Genomic DNA, 19,241 nt, shown 5'->3' on the forward strand with positions numbered 1-19,241 from the left:
TCACGAATCTAGATGTCGCTGTTTGACTGTTCTTATTATCAAACTGCGAATACCATTCTATGTACATTTTATTTTGTTAGTTTTATTAGCTTTCCTTTACTACACTAACCTGTTCTTCTGATATAGTGTTGACATATTAAAAAGCAAACGTGTAAAAGTGTACTTGTATTTAAATTAAAAATGGTCCCTTGACAATTCAAAGAAATAATTTTGAATTACAATTTAGAGAATAAAGAATGAAAATGACCACAATAAATTATTTAGATTTAAACATTAATAAACTTTTCGAGCAACATACAATCAAAGAAATAGAGGAAATTCAAAAGAAAATTCAATTGGAAAGTGACCGTAAGAAGATTGAATTACGTACTCTAGTTGGGTAAGTTTATTTTATCAATAATTATTTGTTTGTTAACAATACTCATTATTTATTATTATTTTTATTTCATTTATAAAAATTTTCTTTTCTTTTTCTTTTAGAGAAAGATATCGTGACTTGATATTAGCTGCGGACACCATTGGAAAAATGAAATTTACAGCAGAAAGAATAAGCTTAAGAATAGCGCATACAGAGGAGAAATTTCGAGAGCTTCAAGAAAAGTATCTTATCGGTTTTAAAACAGACTCCGTTGAGAATCAACCTAACAAGTATAAATTAATATTAGTTAACATATACTATACGGATAGAATTTAATTGCAGATTTTGATTTTTTGTTCAAACTAATGTATTGCAGGAAATCTGAAGATATGGCTGCGGTAATCATTCAAATAAAAATATTAATGGACATTCCAGAATTTATTTGGTCTAACATAGAAAGTCATAACTTATTGTATGCCACACAATTATTTATCTTAGCGCAACACATAAAGTATAGATTAAAATTCGAAATAGGCAATGAAGAATTAGCTGTAAAGTATCCAATAGTATTTAAGCAATGGGATATTATAGGTCAATTTAAAAATATTATATTAAGAGAATGCGATATGATATTGCGATCATGGAATGTATCAACCGAGGTAAATAATAATAATTTTCTATTCATTTAGATAACTATTTCATATTAAGGATGAATTGGTATTTTTGTATTTCAGAGCGCAGCGAATTGTTTAGCATCGCTCATACTACTTAACAAAACTTCGTATAAGAATTTATTAGAAAAATTAATATTCACAAGATGTCGTGCTGTTGAATCTATAATCAAGGATGAAAATGATTACAGCGTTAAAACAAAGATAAAACTTTGTATAGAAATGCTAATTCATACTATTACATTAATTTATGCTTGCTTTATAAGTAGGTATATATATATGTGTATATATACAAGGTGTCCTGTACCAGTGTTACATTTTCTCAAAAGCAAAACTTTATATGAACAAATTTTATTCTTATACCACCAGTTATAAGACACCCTGTATTTATTTTTCTTTAATACTATTCTTATTTGTTTAAATTGTTATCATTCTATATAAAAAAAATATATTTTTAATAAGAATTTCTTTATTTCAGCTGCCGGAAGTAAACATGAAGGATTGGTTTCACAGTATATTGCTGCAATAAAAGACGAGACAGTATATTCGTTACTCTTAAAGATCGACGCCAATAAAGATTTGATAGAAAAATATTTATCTTCCGTTATAACGAACGAGAAACCATTTTCACAAGAAGGAGATGATAAATTTTCTATAACAGATTTACAAGAATGCATTAAAACGTGGTTGAATTGGCTCAATGAATTTTGTAATATAGAAGTTAACAAATTATTTCAATTAATAGTTTCTGTAAAAGGTTTGTACAGTATACGAGAAGAGGCAGTCGGTATTAATTTACCAGAAAATTGGAAAATCATATGGGAGGATTTTGGTTTACCAAACATAAGTTATTGGTTGGAGTATTTCCAACCACTTTTAAGTAAAAGAGCTAAGAGTATGTATCGTTTAAGATTCAAATTTTATACGTCGATTATTTTATTTTGTATACATTTATTTCTGTATGTTTTCAGGTATAATACACGATAAATGGATGGAGGGTATACAAAATTTGAAATCTAATATATCGAATATGTTAAACAAAGTGACTCGAGAAAGATGCGAATTTCCTGAACACGATCTACGATGGTTCGTTTGGAAAGATTCTCCAAACGACATACCGCAGAAATTAACACACAATACTGGATTAGATGGCAAACGATCATTGTTGATGAAAACTAAAGGATATTCTCCTAATGTGGTACAGCTTTGCGAAGAGTTTGACAATAGTTTGTATGAATTACTTTCGGATTTGGAATATTACTTATACAACACCGTATGCAATTTAAATATCAAAGATAATTTATTATCTAAAAATATATCCGTGATACCCAATACCTTTTCTGATCGAACTGAGATTCAAGAACATTTGCAATCGGTTAGTACCACTATGATAGAAGATTTTATAAAATATATTAAAGATACTTACATCAACAACAACGTTAATCATAATCATCAAGAAATAAATACGATAGTACTAGCAAGACTTCTTATGGCATTCACTTCATTATCGCCAAACTTAAACAAATGTTTTAATTTGTCCAAAGCGACTGGATTGTCTATAATCAATACCAAATGGCAAATTATAGTTGATACTCTTAAAGAGGAAAGTATTGCCATATGGTCTGTTTGGGCTAATACTTATAGAAATAAATTGTCCGATCACAAAGAGAAATATATGTCGAAAGAATTATTTGACGGATTTAAAATCAAGTCTGTTCTATCTGACTGGGAAAAAGTTATAATCGAAGAAGAATCTGGAGAGGGTAAAACGTTGAAGACCGAAATATTAGTACCACATCAACCTTCGATAATGCTACAGAAATTTTTAATGGCTGTTATTAAGGATTTAAATAAAATTATACCGCACACTATTCCTAAGTAATTATTAGAAATATACATTTAAAACAAAATGACATATATATATATGTATTAATGATTGTATATACATTTACAGAAAAGTACTTCATGAGATCATTGAAGCAGTAGCATCAGAGTTGTTCGATTACTATCAAGCTACATCAAACATTGTAAATCTTAAACAGAAACAAGCATTACAAATAGTATTCGATATTAAGTATTGTACTTTACTTATGGTACCAAGAGAAAACAAAAACTTAAATGAAATGTCATCAAAAGCAATAGACAGTGCACTTTCTAAGATAGATCCATTTGATTACAATGTTATCAATCCATTCATTCATACAAACGTAAAGAAAAGTGTTCTGAGATCTTTGGTAATTATTAGAACATTTAAAAAACTAATATAAATAAAAAAAATTATATTATAAATAATGTTTTCATCTTGCAGCTTTTGCTTGGAAATTTAATACCGCATTTGGAACAACTTCATTCATTTCTCGGAGCACGCAGCGAATACAATGCTGGAGAAGGAAATAAATTAGATTCTCCTGCATTGCTTGCATTGTGTACAGGTGCTCCATGGTTCCCTCCTCTTACTATAACAGTTCCTATGAGAAATTTATCTCTTGTAACAACAACGATACAAGATAAAACTCAGGTAAAAAGAATTATTTATAATTTGATGTTTATTATTTATTACAATTTATTATGCGTATATTTTATTATATATATCTATCTTATTTTTATATATATCTATATATCTTCAGATCAACCATTGATTTAAGTACGTCTTTTTACAAATATGGTAAGAGAGACGTTATGCATGGTGTGATCATATTGTTTTTCCGTAACAATTTTTATTATTGATACAACATTAACATAATTGCATTGATATACATATATACACATATGTTTTGCTTAATAATCAAATATATTTAATATTAGCGGAAGAAAATATCATCAGCGAAGGATAACACAAAAACCGAATCGACTGGATCTACTATAAAATCAGGAGCAGCAGCATTTTTTGGAGCAATGGGTTCAGATTGGTTCAGTGCGAGTTAAATAAAAAATATAAATTTTATTTATTTATAAATATACATATAATATAATAAATAAAAGAAAAATATATAAAACCTTTTGTAAAAGAAGATGAACTTTGTGATACAAAAGATAGATAAAGGTATAAATATATATTAAATAAATATTATTATTATAATTATCATCATCTGTTAATATTATTAATCAATTTTATACTCCATATATTATTTTGTTTTGTAAATAATAAGTATTTGAATGTTTAACAGATTCGCGCGCAGGATAATTCTTAAAAAAATCGCTAGATGACGCCAGTATGTCTAATAAGTATCAGGCACGTGAAGATGTCAATCTAGTTGTTGATAGCAGTTAACAGAGGTTAAAAGAAGATGGTCGAATGGGTCCATCCGTGGTTATATCGGTTGTGAGACGCGCTTGTTCTCGTTCAAAGGAAAATCAACAAGGCGAATCCGTCCAGCTCGAAGAATATCGACACGAAAACAAAAATAATCGGAATAATCAAATGGTGAGTTTATAATTATTCAATCCTTTTTTATATTTATTTATTTATTTATTTTTTCCAACGTCAATACTGTGTGTTCGTCTCTGTTCGGCATTTAACTGCGTTAAACGCTCGGATTTCGGCGAACGCGGTGTTTTTGAAAACAAACTAAAGATCCACGACGAAGATAAAGAATGAAACAACAATTAATTGATCTTTATAGAATTATTTAGAAAAGTATTTCATATTATCTATCCACGTGCATCTTTGTAATTGTTATCTAATCTATCAACGTTGCACTCGAGCTTTATTTCGAAATTCGCGCCTCTCGTTCGATTCTTATGCACTCGAATGCTAGCATGCGTATTTAACTCGTACGCATATGCGTTTTTCTCTCTCTCTCTATCTCTTTTTATCTGTCTTTCATTATACATATAATATTTGTGAAAATATATAAATACTTACATAGATTAAACTTCACGTTTGAAGATTAGATTAATGAAACATCTCTTCGTAAGGGAAAAATGATTACTGATAACATAGGTATAACGAACGTTGTTGTCGGGTAATAATAAAATAACAAAATTTATATATCATTTTGTTTTTTTTACGAGCGAACTCTCAAATAAATACAATAATAAAAAGAAGAATCGCTATATATAAAATTCGTCAGATACATATAATTAATATAAAAATAGCTACTGTTTTTTTATTTCTTTTTTTATTTTTTTTGTTTTTGGACGAATGCCAATGTTATACATACCATTTACTTATACTGCATTATCAAACAAGTTTTATCAATTCAAAGTATCGAACTGAAACTAGCGTCATCTTCTTCTTATCTTTTCTTTCTTACTTTAAAAGAGAAACGAAACGACGACGTTACAGATAATTTATGTTAAAAAGACGTTTTATCTAATCGGATCAAAAATTCGATTGATCAAATTTACTCGATGAGTGTATAATAAAACATATCAATCATATATTAGGTACCCAATGCTTTTATATAGAAATTGTAATATAAATAATATCAATTTCGAATTAATCCGAAAGAAAAATTGTTAACAAATTGGAAAATTGGAATTTTTTTCTTTAAAAATAAATTGTTTCATTAATCTAATTTTCATTATTAAATCAAACATTAGATCTTTAGGTTTAAATAAATACGTGGAATTTTTGTTCTTTTTTCTTTTCCTTTCGAAAACAAAACTTTTTATTTATGCCAAAGGGGGGGAGGTAAAGATTAATATTTAATATTATTAATATTTAAATGAAGTTAATATGTGTTACTATTAATAAGAATGTGATTAATGTGAAATAACAGGTGTCGTGGACGAGAATGAAAAACAATAGAATATTTAATCCAACATTAATCCGATTAATAAATTCATTTTTAGAATACGTCAACGATCTATATTTGCGCAATCGAATGAAATTCTTTTTCATTTTAATATTTTATTTTATTCTTTTTGTTTTTTTTGCTGCTGTGCTACCGTCTCTTGTTTCTTGTAATTAGTAAAGAATAATTTAATAGCACTGAAAGAGTTCAAGAGATCAAGAAATTTTTCTCTTTAGGCACGCGCTTTGAATTAAGAAATTTATGTATTTAATAATCGTAATTTATTCAACCAAAAGATCATACATACATACGTACACACTTAAATAAACATATTTTTCTAACTTGTGTCTTCTTTTATCACAATATTCGGGGAATTATTCATGTTTCTTTCTCTCTCTCTATTTTTTTATTTTTGTTTATTTTTTTCTACTCTCGCAATAATCATTTGATATACCGTATATTAAATGATGTAATATTAGCGTCAGAAAATCACACGTAATTATTAACATATATTTCATATTTAATGAATAACACTAATGAATAACACTGAATTTATTTTTTATTTTTATTTTTCAATGTATTTATCATTCATCCAGATTGGCGCCACGAACGTTGATATCGTACGAAATACGAAATATGTTTGTAGGTTTTTTTTTTTTTTTCTTCAACTTATTTTCTCTTTTTTTTTCCTATAATAATTATACTCTTATCGTTTAATTATCAACATATATATATAGAAAGAGAGAGAGAGAGGGAAAGAGTGAATAATTAAAAGTGATCGTTTAATGGTATGTTAAGATTACATTTTTTGTATGAACCATATAGGGTCAGACTTACATTTTTTTAAATATAAATCGATATCGTGGATCTATATATGTTTTTATTTATTTTTTCTTCTTTTTTTTTAATACAAATAGGTACACGATTTGAGAATTTTACAGATACACGTATTCGAGTGATATTGATAATAAATTGCATCAGAAAAGAATAAAGTAATTATCAACAATAAGTTTTATTCCTATCTAAAATGATTTACGCGAAACTATTTTCATGTCGAGTTTTTTCTTTTCTTTTTTGTTTTTCGTCTACACTTCCTTTTTGTTTTTATTTAAACTATTACTATTATTAGAATCATCAATTACGCGTTATTTGTCTGTCAATATTCTCTTAGTTTATTTCAAAACGGTTTCGTATGATTTCATTCGCGAGATGGTCTCGTATAAAATGTTAGAAAATATTTACAATTTTTGTTTATTTTGTTTTTGCATCCAATACATTTCACGTTTCTTCTTCCCACATCGTTCTTGTATTCATTTGAGAAATTATTTTATTATTATTTAATAAAAATTCTCAATAAAGATTTATTTCCGTACATTTAAACAATCTTATCTATTCTTAAACTATCACCAAATGATTAATTTAATAAACGATCCAGATAATATGTATATAATATTATATTGTGCAAATTATTTTCATCAATAAATTATTTTTTCTAATCTTTAATGAAAAACACCATACATACATACAAAAAAAAAACACACACACACAATTTCTATTTATTTATATCTTATTATTTCCAATTATTATTAGAATCATCCATAACACGATTTATTTCTCTATTTTAACCCGACCCATTCTCTTAATCTATTTTAGAACTATATCTTTAAATGATTAATTCGAGACGGTCAGTGTATAACGTAACAACTAAGAGAGATCATTGGTTGTTTTATTATTTGAAATAAATCAAAAAAAACTATCTGGCGCTCTTGATAAATATTGACGATAATCATCCTTCTTATCTCTTTAGCCTTTCATCTTTTTAACTAAACGCATAGAAAATTATATATTTATTTCTCTGTGTATATATGTACGACAGAAAAAAAAGAGAGACACAGAAAGAGAGAGAGAGAGAGAGAGAGATAAAGATAAAGATAGGGAAATGGTCCACGCAATGAACACTTAGGATGCTGCGTGTTCTCTCTTTCCCTCTCTCTTTCTCTCTTTTCAGATATAAATTGGTCGTCGTGCGTGCGACAAGATATTAAACTGTCTCTTTATATACATATATATATGTATATATTTATATATATATATTTTATTTTTCTCTCTCTCTCTCTCTCTCATTTTCGTATTTTTATTTTTTATTTTTATTTTTTTGACTCTCATTAAAGAGACGATAACGAATGGGCCGATAACGTCCAGCGAACTCGGACTAATATATTCTGCGATTTTGTACTTGAGTGAACACACGGTCTTCCTCGTTCTAACGTGACTATTTAATATTTTCTTACGTTTGTCTCTTTCTTTTTTTGATTTCTTTTTTTTTAAATATAACAACCTTCGACGAATAGAAAGAAAAAAGAACAAAACACACAAATTTTTTAAAAGACATCGAAAGTGTTATCGTTCGAACGTAATTTTTTTTTTTTTTTTTATAATAATACACAAATCCAACAATTAATTACTATCATCGAAGTGAAACTATATATTTTCGATTAAAATCGAAGTAATAATAATCGAGTGATTCTATATGAGATGACGTTTGATTTTATTATCGATATATCGTATCGAAATAATCGATTGCGTGAACGAAATCGAAGATACGTATTTTAAAATTAAAAATCGTTCGGAGACATTTGTCAAAGACAAAAAAAACAAAAGTAAAACAAAACAAGAGAGAAAAAGAGAGAAAGAGAGAAAGATGTTGGATCGAAATGTTGTGTTAGTGTTACGTACGAGGCAAGAGAGAACGGAAAGACGATTGAAACATAAAAAGGAAGCGAATCCACCCCCCATGGAACCACCCCCGCAATTGTTAAACAACAATCATCTTTACCTAGATCTTAACATGAAACTTGGTTCTGGTAATAAATTGCATCAGGATAATATCAAGAATATGAAGAAGGTAAATACGTAAATTGTTTTAAGAATCTTACTCACCCCCTTCTTCATATAAAAGGGTGGGTTGAAAAGTTTTGAGCTTCAACAGAAAACTTTTACTTCTTTTTTCTTTTTCTTTTTTTTTTTTCCCCCTTATATAAAAGTAAATTTGAATTGAGAAAAACAATTGTTTCCGCGTTGAGCTTGAAATTTTTTTCAATTGCAAAGCTTATTTGTAAAATATTGCCAACATTATTCTTTCATACAACATTTTTCTATTCGAACAAATGTAGAAATCAATTTATGAAATATCGTAGATAATTAAATAACAAATAAAAATAAAAAAAATAAACTAAAAGAGAGACACTCATAAAACGGAAAACCATAAAAGATAGGAGAATTGCTGCAACATTTTATTGTAATTACAACTTTGTGTGCAATGTAATAAATTTTTTTTTCTTTTTTTTTAAATTTATTATTCGATGGAATAAAAAGTTTTCCATATAATTTCTGTTGCAACTTGATAGATTATAAAATCAACAAGTTTTTCGAACACACGTGTAATCTGTAAATGACATTCGTTTATAATATAGTCAATATACAAAATGCAATCTTGATTATTTTTACGACGTAGCGCTTATTACGTGAATACTATTCGATTAATTATGCATTCGTAAGTGATATAATTATTAGTATCTAAGAATTAGCTCATGTGTTTGCGTTCGAGACGTAAAAGGAATTAAAAAAAAAGAAAAAAAGACAATATAAAAAAGAAAAAAGGGGTGAGTAAGATAATAAATATCTTCAAATGATCAATGAGACAGATTGCGATCGATCATTGTCGTAATATAATGGAAATGTTTTATAAGGACAGATAATACATTTCAATTATTTTTTTTACATCTCCATTTTTATGAACCATCTTACGTAAAATTGAATGTATAATAATAAAAATACAAATTTAACTATTTTATTCGTATATAATATTAATACAATTAATATACAATTAATAAATTTTCGATGACACTCTAACATATTTAAAGATAATATAGCACGTGGATAATAATATTTTCAATGATTACAGAAAACAAATGAAAATTTTATTAACTATTATTAACTATTAACAGATCCGTTGTAAATTCTTTTTAATATTTTTTTTATAAATCCCAAGTAAAACTAGTACCTTATATAAGTATCGAGGAAACGTGTATAACCTGACCTCGTGATCGTGATATACGCAGTCTCCATTCGCCATTTGTGTAGGTGGTTGACCGCGTATGATTATTGTAAGAGATCCTCTTACTATTACAACCAAATTGCATTCTTAACATTCTTACTATTTATTAATTCTCCAATTAAATTAAAAAAAAAGAAAACAAAGAAAAAAAAGCGAAGAGAATATCACGAAAAATGGGATTGAAATCATTTAAAAAGAAGTTCGTGCAAAGTTTCAAAATGGCCGTCGGCAAGGGTCGATCGCATCGATAAAGAAGAAAAAAAAAACAAATGATGAAATAAACCAATGGCGTTAAAACGTTTGCATTAAAGAACTCACGTGTCGCAATTCAGTAATTACATGCATTTCGTATTTATGTAAGTCCTATTTAAAGAGAAAAATATATATAGATAGAGATAAATAGATAGATAGATTGATAGATAAATTGATTGGATACACAGTAGGCATTGGGGTATTTATATAACTAATTTGTGGCTTGTTCTTGATCTGTCCGTTCGAATAATTGCAACTTTTTTTTTATAGGATATATGATATATTGAGAATAGTAAAAACATTTGTTTTAAGTTCAGTATGCCAGTATGATGATCATTTGGTATCCTTGTATAGGATCATATTAGAAATATATATGCATAGAAGATTTGAAGTATGAGTAAATTAAAAATGATATATACATATCGAATCTCTTGTGTTTACAAAGATATCAACATAACAGAAATCACGTTGGTGTATGTATGTCGGCGGTGTGACACTGGTTCTGGTTCCTCGCTGGTTGAGGTTGTCTCGTGTATCCGTAGTAAAGGATATGTAATACTTGACGATGAAAAGAGAGAGGGGAAAATCTTTTCTTCCTTCTCTCCCCCTCCGCACCCTCCCTTCCCCACTTAACTTACCTTCGAGATTTTTATATCAACATTTAGTTTACACCAAGACATCGTAGCCTTTGCAACGTGTTCTCGCGAGCTTTAACGCTTTTCGAGGGTTTTTCTATTGATCATTTAGGTTTTTCTTCTATTTTTCTTTCTTTTCTCATTACTTTCGAGTATTCGAATGATCATTCTCAGTGATCCGTAGAAAACGATTGATCAACGTTTCGATCAATCCGATCGATCGATCATTTTAACCGATTCGATATTTCGTTGAACGTTTGTTGAACACAGCAACACGTGTTATTGAGAGTTAAGTAAGTAATCAAGAAAAGGAGAAGGGAAAAAGGGTATAACAACAAGGAATAAATAATAATAATAATAATAATAACAACAACAATAATAATAATAAAGAAGAACAGAGGAAGGAACAGACAACGTGTCGGATTATCCGTTGGTGGCCGATCGAAACCGAGAAAGCGAACTGTTCTAAGGTTTCCTCGGATAGCACGGTGAAGCCAAGTCGTGGAGAGTCTGCCCGAGTTGTAACGAGAGCAAGACTGAGAGAAAGAAAAAATATATATATTGGAAGATAGAAAGAGAAATAAAATAATAAATAAAATAGACAACGAGAAAGAGAGAGAGAGAGAGAGAGAGAAACTTAAGAAGAAGAAGAAGAAGAAGAAGAAAAAAGAGAGAAAGATTATTTTCTTTTCTTTTCTTTTCCTTTTTTGTCGTTCCCTTGTATTTCTTTCCCTCTTCCCTCCTGTTCAAAGATTTAACGTAAAGTGTTTAAATCTCGTGATCACGTGTCAATCATGGATCACGGTAATGGAAGTGGAAACGAAGCTGGCAGTTCACCAGACACCGTACTAGCACGTTCCTCGTCGGACGAAGATAAAAGAAGAAATCCTGAAAGTACTTCCGGTGAATACATCACCGTTGCCGAGAGCAGCTCCAGTTTGGATACTTTGGCCGGTCAATCGTGTACAGCTAAAACTACTACAGTCAGTACCACCGGTACCACTAGTAGTACGTTAACCAACGAGGAGAAGAAAAAGAAAGGAAGATTTGGTATATTGAAAAGTAGCTTTAAGAAAGATGCCACTGGATTATTCAAGATGAGAAAGAAGAACCGTGGGATGGAGGGTACTGCCGATGGTTCTATCGAGCAGGATTCTAATCCCGAAGAAGAGAAAGGTTAAGAGAAAAACAACCTTTATTTTATTTCGTAATCCTCGCTTCTGATCAATAACCAACTGTTTTTCATGAGTATCAAATCGGCTGATAGAAGAATGATTGTGATTGGAACCATTTGGGTTTGTCGTAAGACATTTTTCTAGCGTGTTAATGTTGATCTCACGAAAATGCAGGAGGTTTGATTGTTCAAAATTGAGGATTTTTATACACGAAGATGAGAACAAAAATATGATTTGGAAAAAAGGTTTCATCCGCAAATCGTCTCTTTAACATCCTCAGACTCCACTCGCAAGAAGGTTCAACTGAGTCGACAACGACAGGACGATAACGATGATAAAAAAACATCATCGACTATGCTCGGTGGTACACCGAGCGATAGTCCGGGTGCTACGTCCAAGAAGAAAAAGTCACATTCCTTAGTACGAAAATTAAGTTTTAACAAATTTCGATTGTCAACTGATCAATCTCAGCAGCAATCACAACAATCCCAACAACAAATAGAAGTCAGAAGGACACCGGACGGTGGTGACAGCAGCCAATCTCAAAGCCAGTCCTCCCAAGATTCTCCCAGTCACTCGGACAGCCCCAAGAAACTAACTAGGAAGGGATCAGACGGTGAAAAAAGTGTCTTCAAGGGGATACGGCATCGTTCTAAAGCCGATTCCGAGCGACCGCCAACAGGGGAAAGGGAAAGAGAAAAGAAGGGAGAAACGAAGAAACCGGAGATGCTGATCGCAAAACCGGTGAGCACTGTCACCGTAGTGCAACGCAGGTCTCCGTCGTTAACCATCAGATGTGTTCCTAAGAGTTCTCAGCAACACGGTGAGCATTATGTGACACCTTGAGAGAAATTTATCTATTAGGATTCATTATCTTTTTTCCATCCGCCGTCCCTCCCCCGCCCTCCCCCCGCCTTGTTCTTTTAATTATACTAAAATTGGACTTTGATATTCCAATTTGTTGTTTGTCTTTCTTTAAAATCCCCCACCCCCACCCTCCTTAACCACCCACCTATTTTCTTTTCTTTTTATTTTTTCTCTGTTTATTCGCTAATCATCAGAAGAAAAGCAATTGAATTTAATCAACATTTAATCGATAAACAAGTCAGTAGTAGGAATAGTTTTGTATTTGTTTGTTTTCTTTTTTTTTTCTCTCTCTCTTTCTCTCTTCTATTTCAAAAATACAGAATCGTCGGATCAATCGAGTTTGGAGCAAGAAAGAAAAACGGAAATTTATTGTACCTCGACTCTACCGTACGCAATATCAAAATGGCCGGATCAACGAAAGGATCAACTAACGCCGGAGTTAACGAGGAAAATGAAATTATCGGTTAAAGCTGATTCCGATTGCGGTACTTATAGTACAAAGAAGACATCTCCGGTAGAATTACGTAGGAAATTGTCGTTGTTGGAAGAGAAACGTGCTATATTTCAACGAAGATTATTCGAGAGTACTACGAGTGACATCGATTCAAATGACACGGTAATAGCCGTTACTTTAGACGAGGAATTCGATAAATCGAATAAAACGAGGAGTAGCATTAACGATTCCGGGGATGATACTAGCACCAAGAAAAAAGCTAGACACATAAGCGTCAGAAAGTTTGATACATTTTCAACATTCGAGGGTACCTTCGACGAGGATACCGGACTTGGTTATTTAGCTGGAATCGAAGAGGATTATCCAGAAAATTACGATAGGGAGGACGACGATTACAACGATTTACAATCAGCCATGGCACCAATGTTGGCAGCTGCCAACGATAACGTTGAAAAAACCAGATCGGTCAGCCAGGAAAGTGCGGTGAGAGAAATATTGATACAAAATGCGCTTGGATTGATCTCCCCCCTCCTATAACCCTTTTTCTTTTCTCTTTTTTTGCATTCCCCCTACCTTTAGGGTTTGTTTCTCGCGAATACGTAACATTCGATTATCGGATATAATAGATTGTTGTTATTACGTGTTAAATAAAACACACAAAGTATTCATGGAAAAAACAGCTTATCACGGTGTTTTGCTCTTTTTTTTCCTTTTTTTTTCTTTCTAATTTCGTAACCATTTGTAACCTCGATGTGAATTAGTCTTGAGGGAGGATAAGAGGAAGGCTTATATAATAACTGGTTCTCCTTTCTTATCGAATTAACATTTTCATTTGTTTCTCTTGTTTCTTTTTCTTTTCTTTCTCTTTTACTTTTTGTTTTTTTTGTTTCCTCAGCTATATGCGCTATTCGTTAATATCGTTAATTAATTTTTGTCAAGCCCCTTATTAATTATTTATTCATATGTTCATTCGATTGATTGGGTGGTGGTGACGGTGGTGGTGGTGGTGGTTGATAGGAATGGCTTATTGTTAGTTTGATTTAATATTTGTCCATGTTAGTAGTCGTACTTGATGTCTCAGGTAATTCTATGATACAGGAGATCGATATAGACGACGTTGTTCCTTGTGGTCTCCAGTTTGCGGATACCCTCGATCCATTTTCCTTGATCCCTTCTCTCCTCCCCTCTAACCTCCTTTCTTCCAATAAGCTCTCGAGTTTCGTGGCTTTGCGTGCTCTATCTTGTTGTCTTTTCACAGTGACTCCTGTCTTGTCTACTTTGTTAGTAGACACTTGGATATCTCTCTTGTTGGATTACAATTTAGCTTTATTGATTTTTTTTCTTTTCTTTTCTTTTCTTTTCTTTTTTTTCCTTTTATTTCCTTTTTCTATAATTTCTTTATTATCGGAGATATTTTTAATCAAACACATGGCGGTACGTCTATTTTTTTCTTTTTTTATATAATCATATTGAATTTTACAATTTAATCGGTGATTCGATGAAATTGATTTAATTTTTTTCGTGAAGAAACAATCCAATTAATTCAGTTTTATTTCATTTCTATTTAAATTAATTTGTTCGTTTATTTTTTTCTCTTTTATTATCATGGGATACTTTTTTCCATGATTATTGGCGCATAAATGAAATTATTTAATTAAGATATAACTGTAATCTATATATATATTTTTTTGTTCATTAATTGGTAGGCTAATTAAATTCTATTAAATTTTTGCGCTATAATATTATATTTTTTAATGATATTATTACAAACTATGGAAATATAAATTAATCTATATATTTGATTAAAAATTATGTACGTATTATATTTGTGCATGAAAACTATATATTACTTTGATATTAATGCTATCAAACAAGTCGAAAGAATTATTATTATTATTCATCTTGAATCCCTTGTTATTTATCAACGTTTAACTCTCTTGATATTTATAAAGTATAAATGTATTGACGCAAAACTCAAATGATCGTACGTAAGAGTCATTTAGATTGTGATTTTCGTGCCAGTAACAGTCAGTATTGTGTGCCAGCAACAAATAGTTCAACTCGAGTTAAAACTTCTCAATCACTCACAAATAATAATAATAATAATAATAAAAGATTGATTCCTGTGAGATTTTTTCGAGAAGAATTATGGAAGTGGAATTGAAGATTTGGCGTAGGCCAAAAGTGTTCAACCTTTCCAAGTGGAAACTCCAATCGAGACATTGGAAATGGTTCAAGGTTCATTTATCAAAATGATCTACGATATGTTTCTTTTACGAATACACTTATTTTCTGGTTTTTTCTTTTCTTTTTTTCTTTTTTATCGGCACATTTGAACGATTTTAAAATGCTTCCTTTAGTTTATTTAAGTAAAAAAAAAAAAAGAAAGAAAGGTATATAATTTAAATCATCCATTAAATCTCGTGGAAAATTATGAACTCAATTGACATTAGGGGTCGGGTCAATAAAGTTAAGTTCCTTTTTTCTTTCTCTATATTTTTTCTTTTTTCTTTTTCTTTTTCTTTTCGACTAGATACCAAAAGATAATTTCAATTACGACTCGTCCAATGATCTTTCCCATATCGTATACCAATTAAAAAATATTCAAAGCTATAGTATTCTGACTTTTGTTGTTGTCGTTGTAACCGTGATAAGATATACGAAGACACGTATTGAATAAACACATACAAAGTATGTATAATTAAATGAATAATTGAACATTGTGTTCTCAATTGGAATGTTTACAGTCGTCACAGAACAACGCTCCAAGTATTGGAGTTGGAGAGAAGAGGGAGCATTTGTACAAAATCTTGGTGATCGGTGAATTAGGTGCAGGGAAGACATCAATCATCAAAAGATACGTGCATCAATTTTTTTCACAACACTATCGTGCCACGATAGGGGTTGATTTTGCATTGAAAGTACTCAATTGGGATCCCCATACCATCATCAGGCTCCAATTATGGGACATTGCAGGTAAGATTCAGCCTGTATAAATATATATTGAAACAACTTTATTGTTATATTTTTAATATTGAAATAATTCAATTTAATGATCTGTTTTTAGGTCAAGAAAGATTTGGAAACATGACAAGGGTATATTACAAGGAAGCAGTAGGTGCTTTCATAGTATTCGACGTGACGAGAAATTCAACGTTGGATGCGGTGGTCAAGTGGAAACAAGATCTCGACTCGAAGGTACAACTACCGGATGGATCACCGATACCTTGTGTACTTTTAGCAAATAAGTGTGACCAACAGAAGGAGGGTCTGGTAAATTCACCTAATAAAATGGATGAGTATTGTAAAGAGAAGAAGTTCGTTGGTTGGTTCGAGACATCTGCTAAAGAAAATATCAATATCGAGGAGGCAGCAAAGTTTCTCGTTAATAAGGTAATTTTATTAAGTATTTATATTATTATTATTATTATTATTACTATTATTAACACATCAACTGTTAATAATTGTTTTAGTTACGTGACTATTAACGAGTACGTGAAATACCACATGTTTAACTTTTTAATTTATGTAAGGTGTTGCGTAAAGTTCTTCGCACAAGTACGATCAACGTGATTTTTATTTAATATATGTAGTTGCATACTTCTCCCCCTACCTCAATCTTTCTTTCTTTCTTTCTTACTTTTTTTTATCCGTTGTTCTAACAATTTATTGGATAAATCTTGATTATTCTTCGTTGTATAATATCTGTCGTTGCAAGGTAACTTAATAGGTGACATCATGGTGATAATGATATACAACCGACACCCTTATGGGATGTTGTTTACGTAGTCGGGTTAGCAATTAAACATAGTTGACAGGTACATAGTTTTCTTCGTATTTAAATCTAGAATGTTTAATAAAACGATTATTAATGTATAATTATATGTCTGTGAGTAATAATATTAGGTAACCAATAAAATGCGTGTCATTTTCAATCGATAAAAATAAAAATTATTACACCAGCACGTGAACATTTTAGTATTACAAATTCAATTATATAAATATTGTTAATTAATATTACTTTTTTTAAAATATATCTTTTTCTCTCATTTTTGTTTCAGATATTGCAAAACGATCAAATAATGAAAGGCAACGAATCGCAAGATCAAACCGACGGGGAGAGATTTGCGTTAAATCAATCACCGGTTAGTTCGAAGAAATCATGTTCTTGCTGACGATATGGAAATAATTCGTTGGGAATCTAATCTCCAGGTCTGTTATAAAGATACTTTCTTCCTTATCGTCGTTCGTCATTCGTCGTTCGTTGTCGTCATCTCGTTGATCAACGTTTAATTTACTCACTGCTAATCCATTTTGTTATTAGAATTACAAAACAAAAATATATCCTCCTATAACGAAGAAACATATATTATTCAAAAAAAAGAAAAAAATAGGAAGAAAAAACCACGCGATCGATCAGTATCGTTTTATTATCAAATTATTCAGACCTTTGTGTTTGTTCACTATGGCTTCTCTTCTCACAAACGAGAAATAATATTCCTAAAGTGTATATAAATATACATACATTTATATATATATCTATCTATAGATTAGTATTTAATCGATAGACTGAAACACACAGCGCAGCAACACATTTCTCTTTATTAAAAAAAAAAAATTAATTAATTAATTAATTAATCAAAAATCTAGGTAAACTAGAGACTCTACAAAAATTACATTCCACATTATAATTTCTATAATATAATATAAAGTTTAGATCTAATCAAGCCTAATATGCATTGCGATTAGAATTATAAACGATTTAAATCTAGAGTAGCTTTCGACAGACAGCTTAGTTATTATTATCATTATTATTGTGCTTAAGATTAATCATTTTTCTCAAATTAGATAACGTTAACTAACTATTTTCTCAAAGTAGATAATGTACCGATAATTATAAAGATTAAGAATAATAACAACCAACAACAACAACGATGACGACGACGACGATGATGATGATGATGATGATGATGATGATGATGATGATGATCATGATGATGTTTCTAGCATTAAAAAAAAAAGAAAGAAACAATACAAAAAATATTCTTTTCCAATAATTGTTAAACACCAAGTGCACTAACGGCGAAGTGTCATTTAATGATGCACAAAAACACAAACAAACAAAAAAAATAAGAAATTCGCAGAGCAATTTATTCGTCATTGTTTCAATTCAATTTCATTCGAATATTTACATATTGGCTTCTAGCGTTTTTCTACGACAAATTCTAATTCTAATTCTAATTAATAGTGCCTTTTCAAAACGCTTATAACAGTTACAATATCATGTTGACTGTTGTAACATACAAACGAAGAAATGCGCTTCGTCCTGGGCTGTGTGCTGCAATATCATTAATTAATTAATTACTTAATTAATTAATCAATCAATAAATAAATAAATCAATCAATCAATTATGCAATCGAATGAAATAATTAATTAATTAAACAATACACAAAAAAGTAAATACATTTTCAAGTTTAATCCTATTAGTAAAACTTTTTTAAATCGTATTTCTTTATGAAATTTTTGTTATTGTTTTAAACGAAGTAGATTAACAACCTTTTATCTTTATTCTGCATAATATAATAAATTTATAGATATATCAATATTAATAATGTTATATTATTGTTATTATTATTATTATTATTATTATTATTATTATTATTATTATTATTATACTATAATATTGTAAATAATGCGTATTTTACACTTTACGACACTTTTTACTAAATCCAACGACTAACTTTCCTCATAAATCGTTTGCACTTTTATACTTAACGAACAAGCAAGCAAGTTTATTAAGAAAAAAAAATGATATATACAATACATGCATATTATATTATACATATACATACAATTTCATGAGAAAATATTAGTCATTAAACATCAATGAAAAAATAAAAAAAAACAACTATGTTGCATGCATTTAACGTCGATATTGCATAATAATAATTACTGATTTATGATATATATAT

General features: G+C 29.9%; 2 protein-coding genes across 4 annotated transcripts; both read left to right on the plus strand.

Moving 5' to 3' along the window:
- The first annotated feature begins 77 nt into the window (after window positions 1-77).
- LOC122513748 (conserved oligomeric Golgi complex subunit 1) lies at window positions 78-4,073 on the plus strand. Its single transcript, XM_043630217.1, has 9 exons — window positions 78-379; window positions 481-648; window positions 735-1,017; window positions 1,093-1,294; window positions 1,508-1,924; window positions 2,001-2,907; window positions 2,984-3,263; window positions 3,338-3,547; window positions 3,835-4,073. The coding sequence occupies exons 1-9, from the start codon at window positions 237-239 to the stop codon at window positions 3,952-3,954; spliced, it is 2,730 nt and encodes a 909-aa protein (XP_043486152.1). The 5' UTR covers window positions 78-236; the 3' UTR covers window positions 3,955-4,073.
- LOC122513749 (ras-related protein Rab-32) lies at window positions 4,036-17,640 on the plus strand. 3 transcript variants are annotated; one of them, XM_043630218.1, is made up of 6 exons: window positions 11,467-11,948; window positions 12,228-12,770; window positions 13,135-13,751; window positions 16,016-16,244; window positions 16,336-16,661; window positions 17,330-17,640. In XM_043630218.1, exons 1-6 carry the CDS (start codon window positions 11,567-11,569, stop codon window positions 17,441-17,443), a joined length of 2,211 nt encoding a protein of 736 aa, XP_043486153.1. In that variant the 5' UTR covers window positions 11,467-11,566; the 3' UTR covers window positions 17,444-17,640. The 3 variants fall into 3 exon arrangements, with proteins under 3 accessions (XP_043486155.1, XP_043486154.1, XP_043486153.1); XM_043630220.1 differs by lacking the exons at window positions 11,467-11,948; window positions 12,228-12,770; window positions 13,135-13,751 and adding exons at window positions 4,036-4,072; window positions 4,197-4,453; XM_043630219.1 differs by lacking the exons at window positions 11,467-11,948; window positions 12,228-12,770; window positions 13,135-13,751 and adding an exon at window positions 8,453-8,673.
- Window positions 17,641-19,241: the final 1,601 nt, after the last annotated feature.

Source organism: Polistes fuscatus, unplaced genomic scaffold (genome assembly GCF_010416935.1).
Source record: "Polistes fuscatus isolate 324 unplaced genomic scaffold, CU_Pfus_HIC Scaffold13, whole genome shotgun sequence".
In the NCBI taxonomy this organism is placed as follows: domain Eukaryota; kingdom Metazoa; phylum Arthropoda; class Insecta; order Hymenoptera; family Vespidae; genus Polistes; species Polistes fuscatus.

What these genes read in the sequence shown, in the direction of transcription:
- LOC122513748 (XM_043630217.1), top strand. Translation starts at nt 237, where the DNA reads ATGAAAATGACCACAATAAATTATTTAGATTTAAACATTAATAAACTT. An exon ending in GAATTACGTACTCTAGTTGG is followed by an intron (nt 380 to 480) that starts GTAAGTTTATTT and finishes TTTTTCTTTTAG; the next exon opens with AGAAAGATATCGTGACTTGA. An exon ending in CGATACAAGATAAAACTCAG is followed by an intron (nt 3,548 to 3,834) that starts GTAAAAAGAATT and finishes ATTTAATATTAG; the next exon opens with CGGAAGAAAATATCATCAGC.
- LOC122513749 (XM_043630218.1), top strand. Translation starts at nt 11,567, where the DNA reads ATGGATCACGGTAATGGAAGTGGAAACGAAGCTGGCAGTTCACCAGAC. An exon ending in CGGTCAGCCAGGAAAGTGCG is followed by an intron (nt 13,752 to 16,015) that starts GTGAGAGAAATA and finishes GAATGTTTACAG; the next exon opens with TCGTCACAGAACAACGCTCC. An exon ending in CAAAGTTTCTCGTTAATAAG is followed by an intron (nt 16,662 to 17,329) that starts GTAATTTTATTA and finishes TTTTTGTTTCAG; the next exon opens with ATATTGCAAAACGATCAAAT.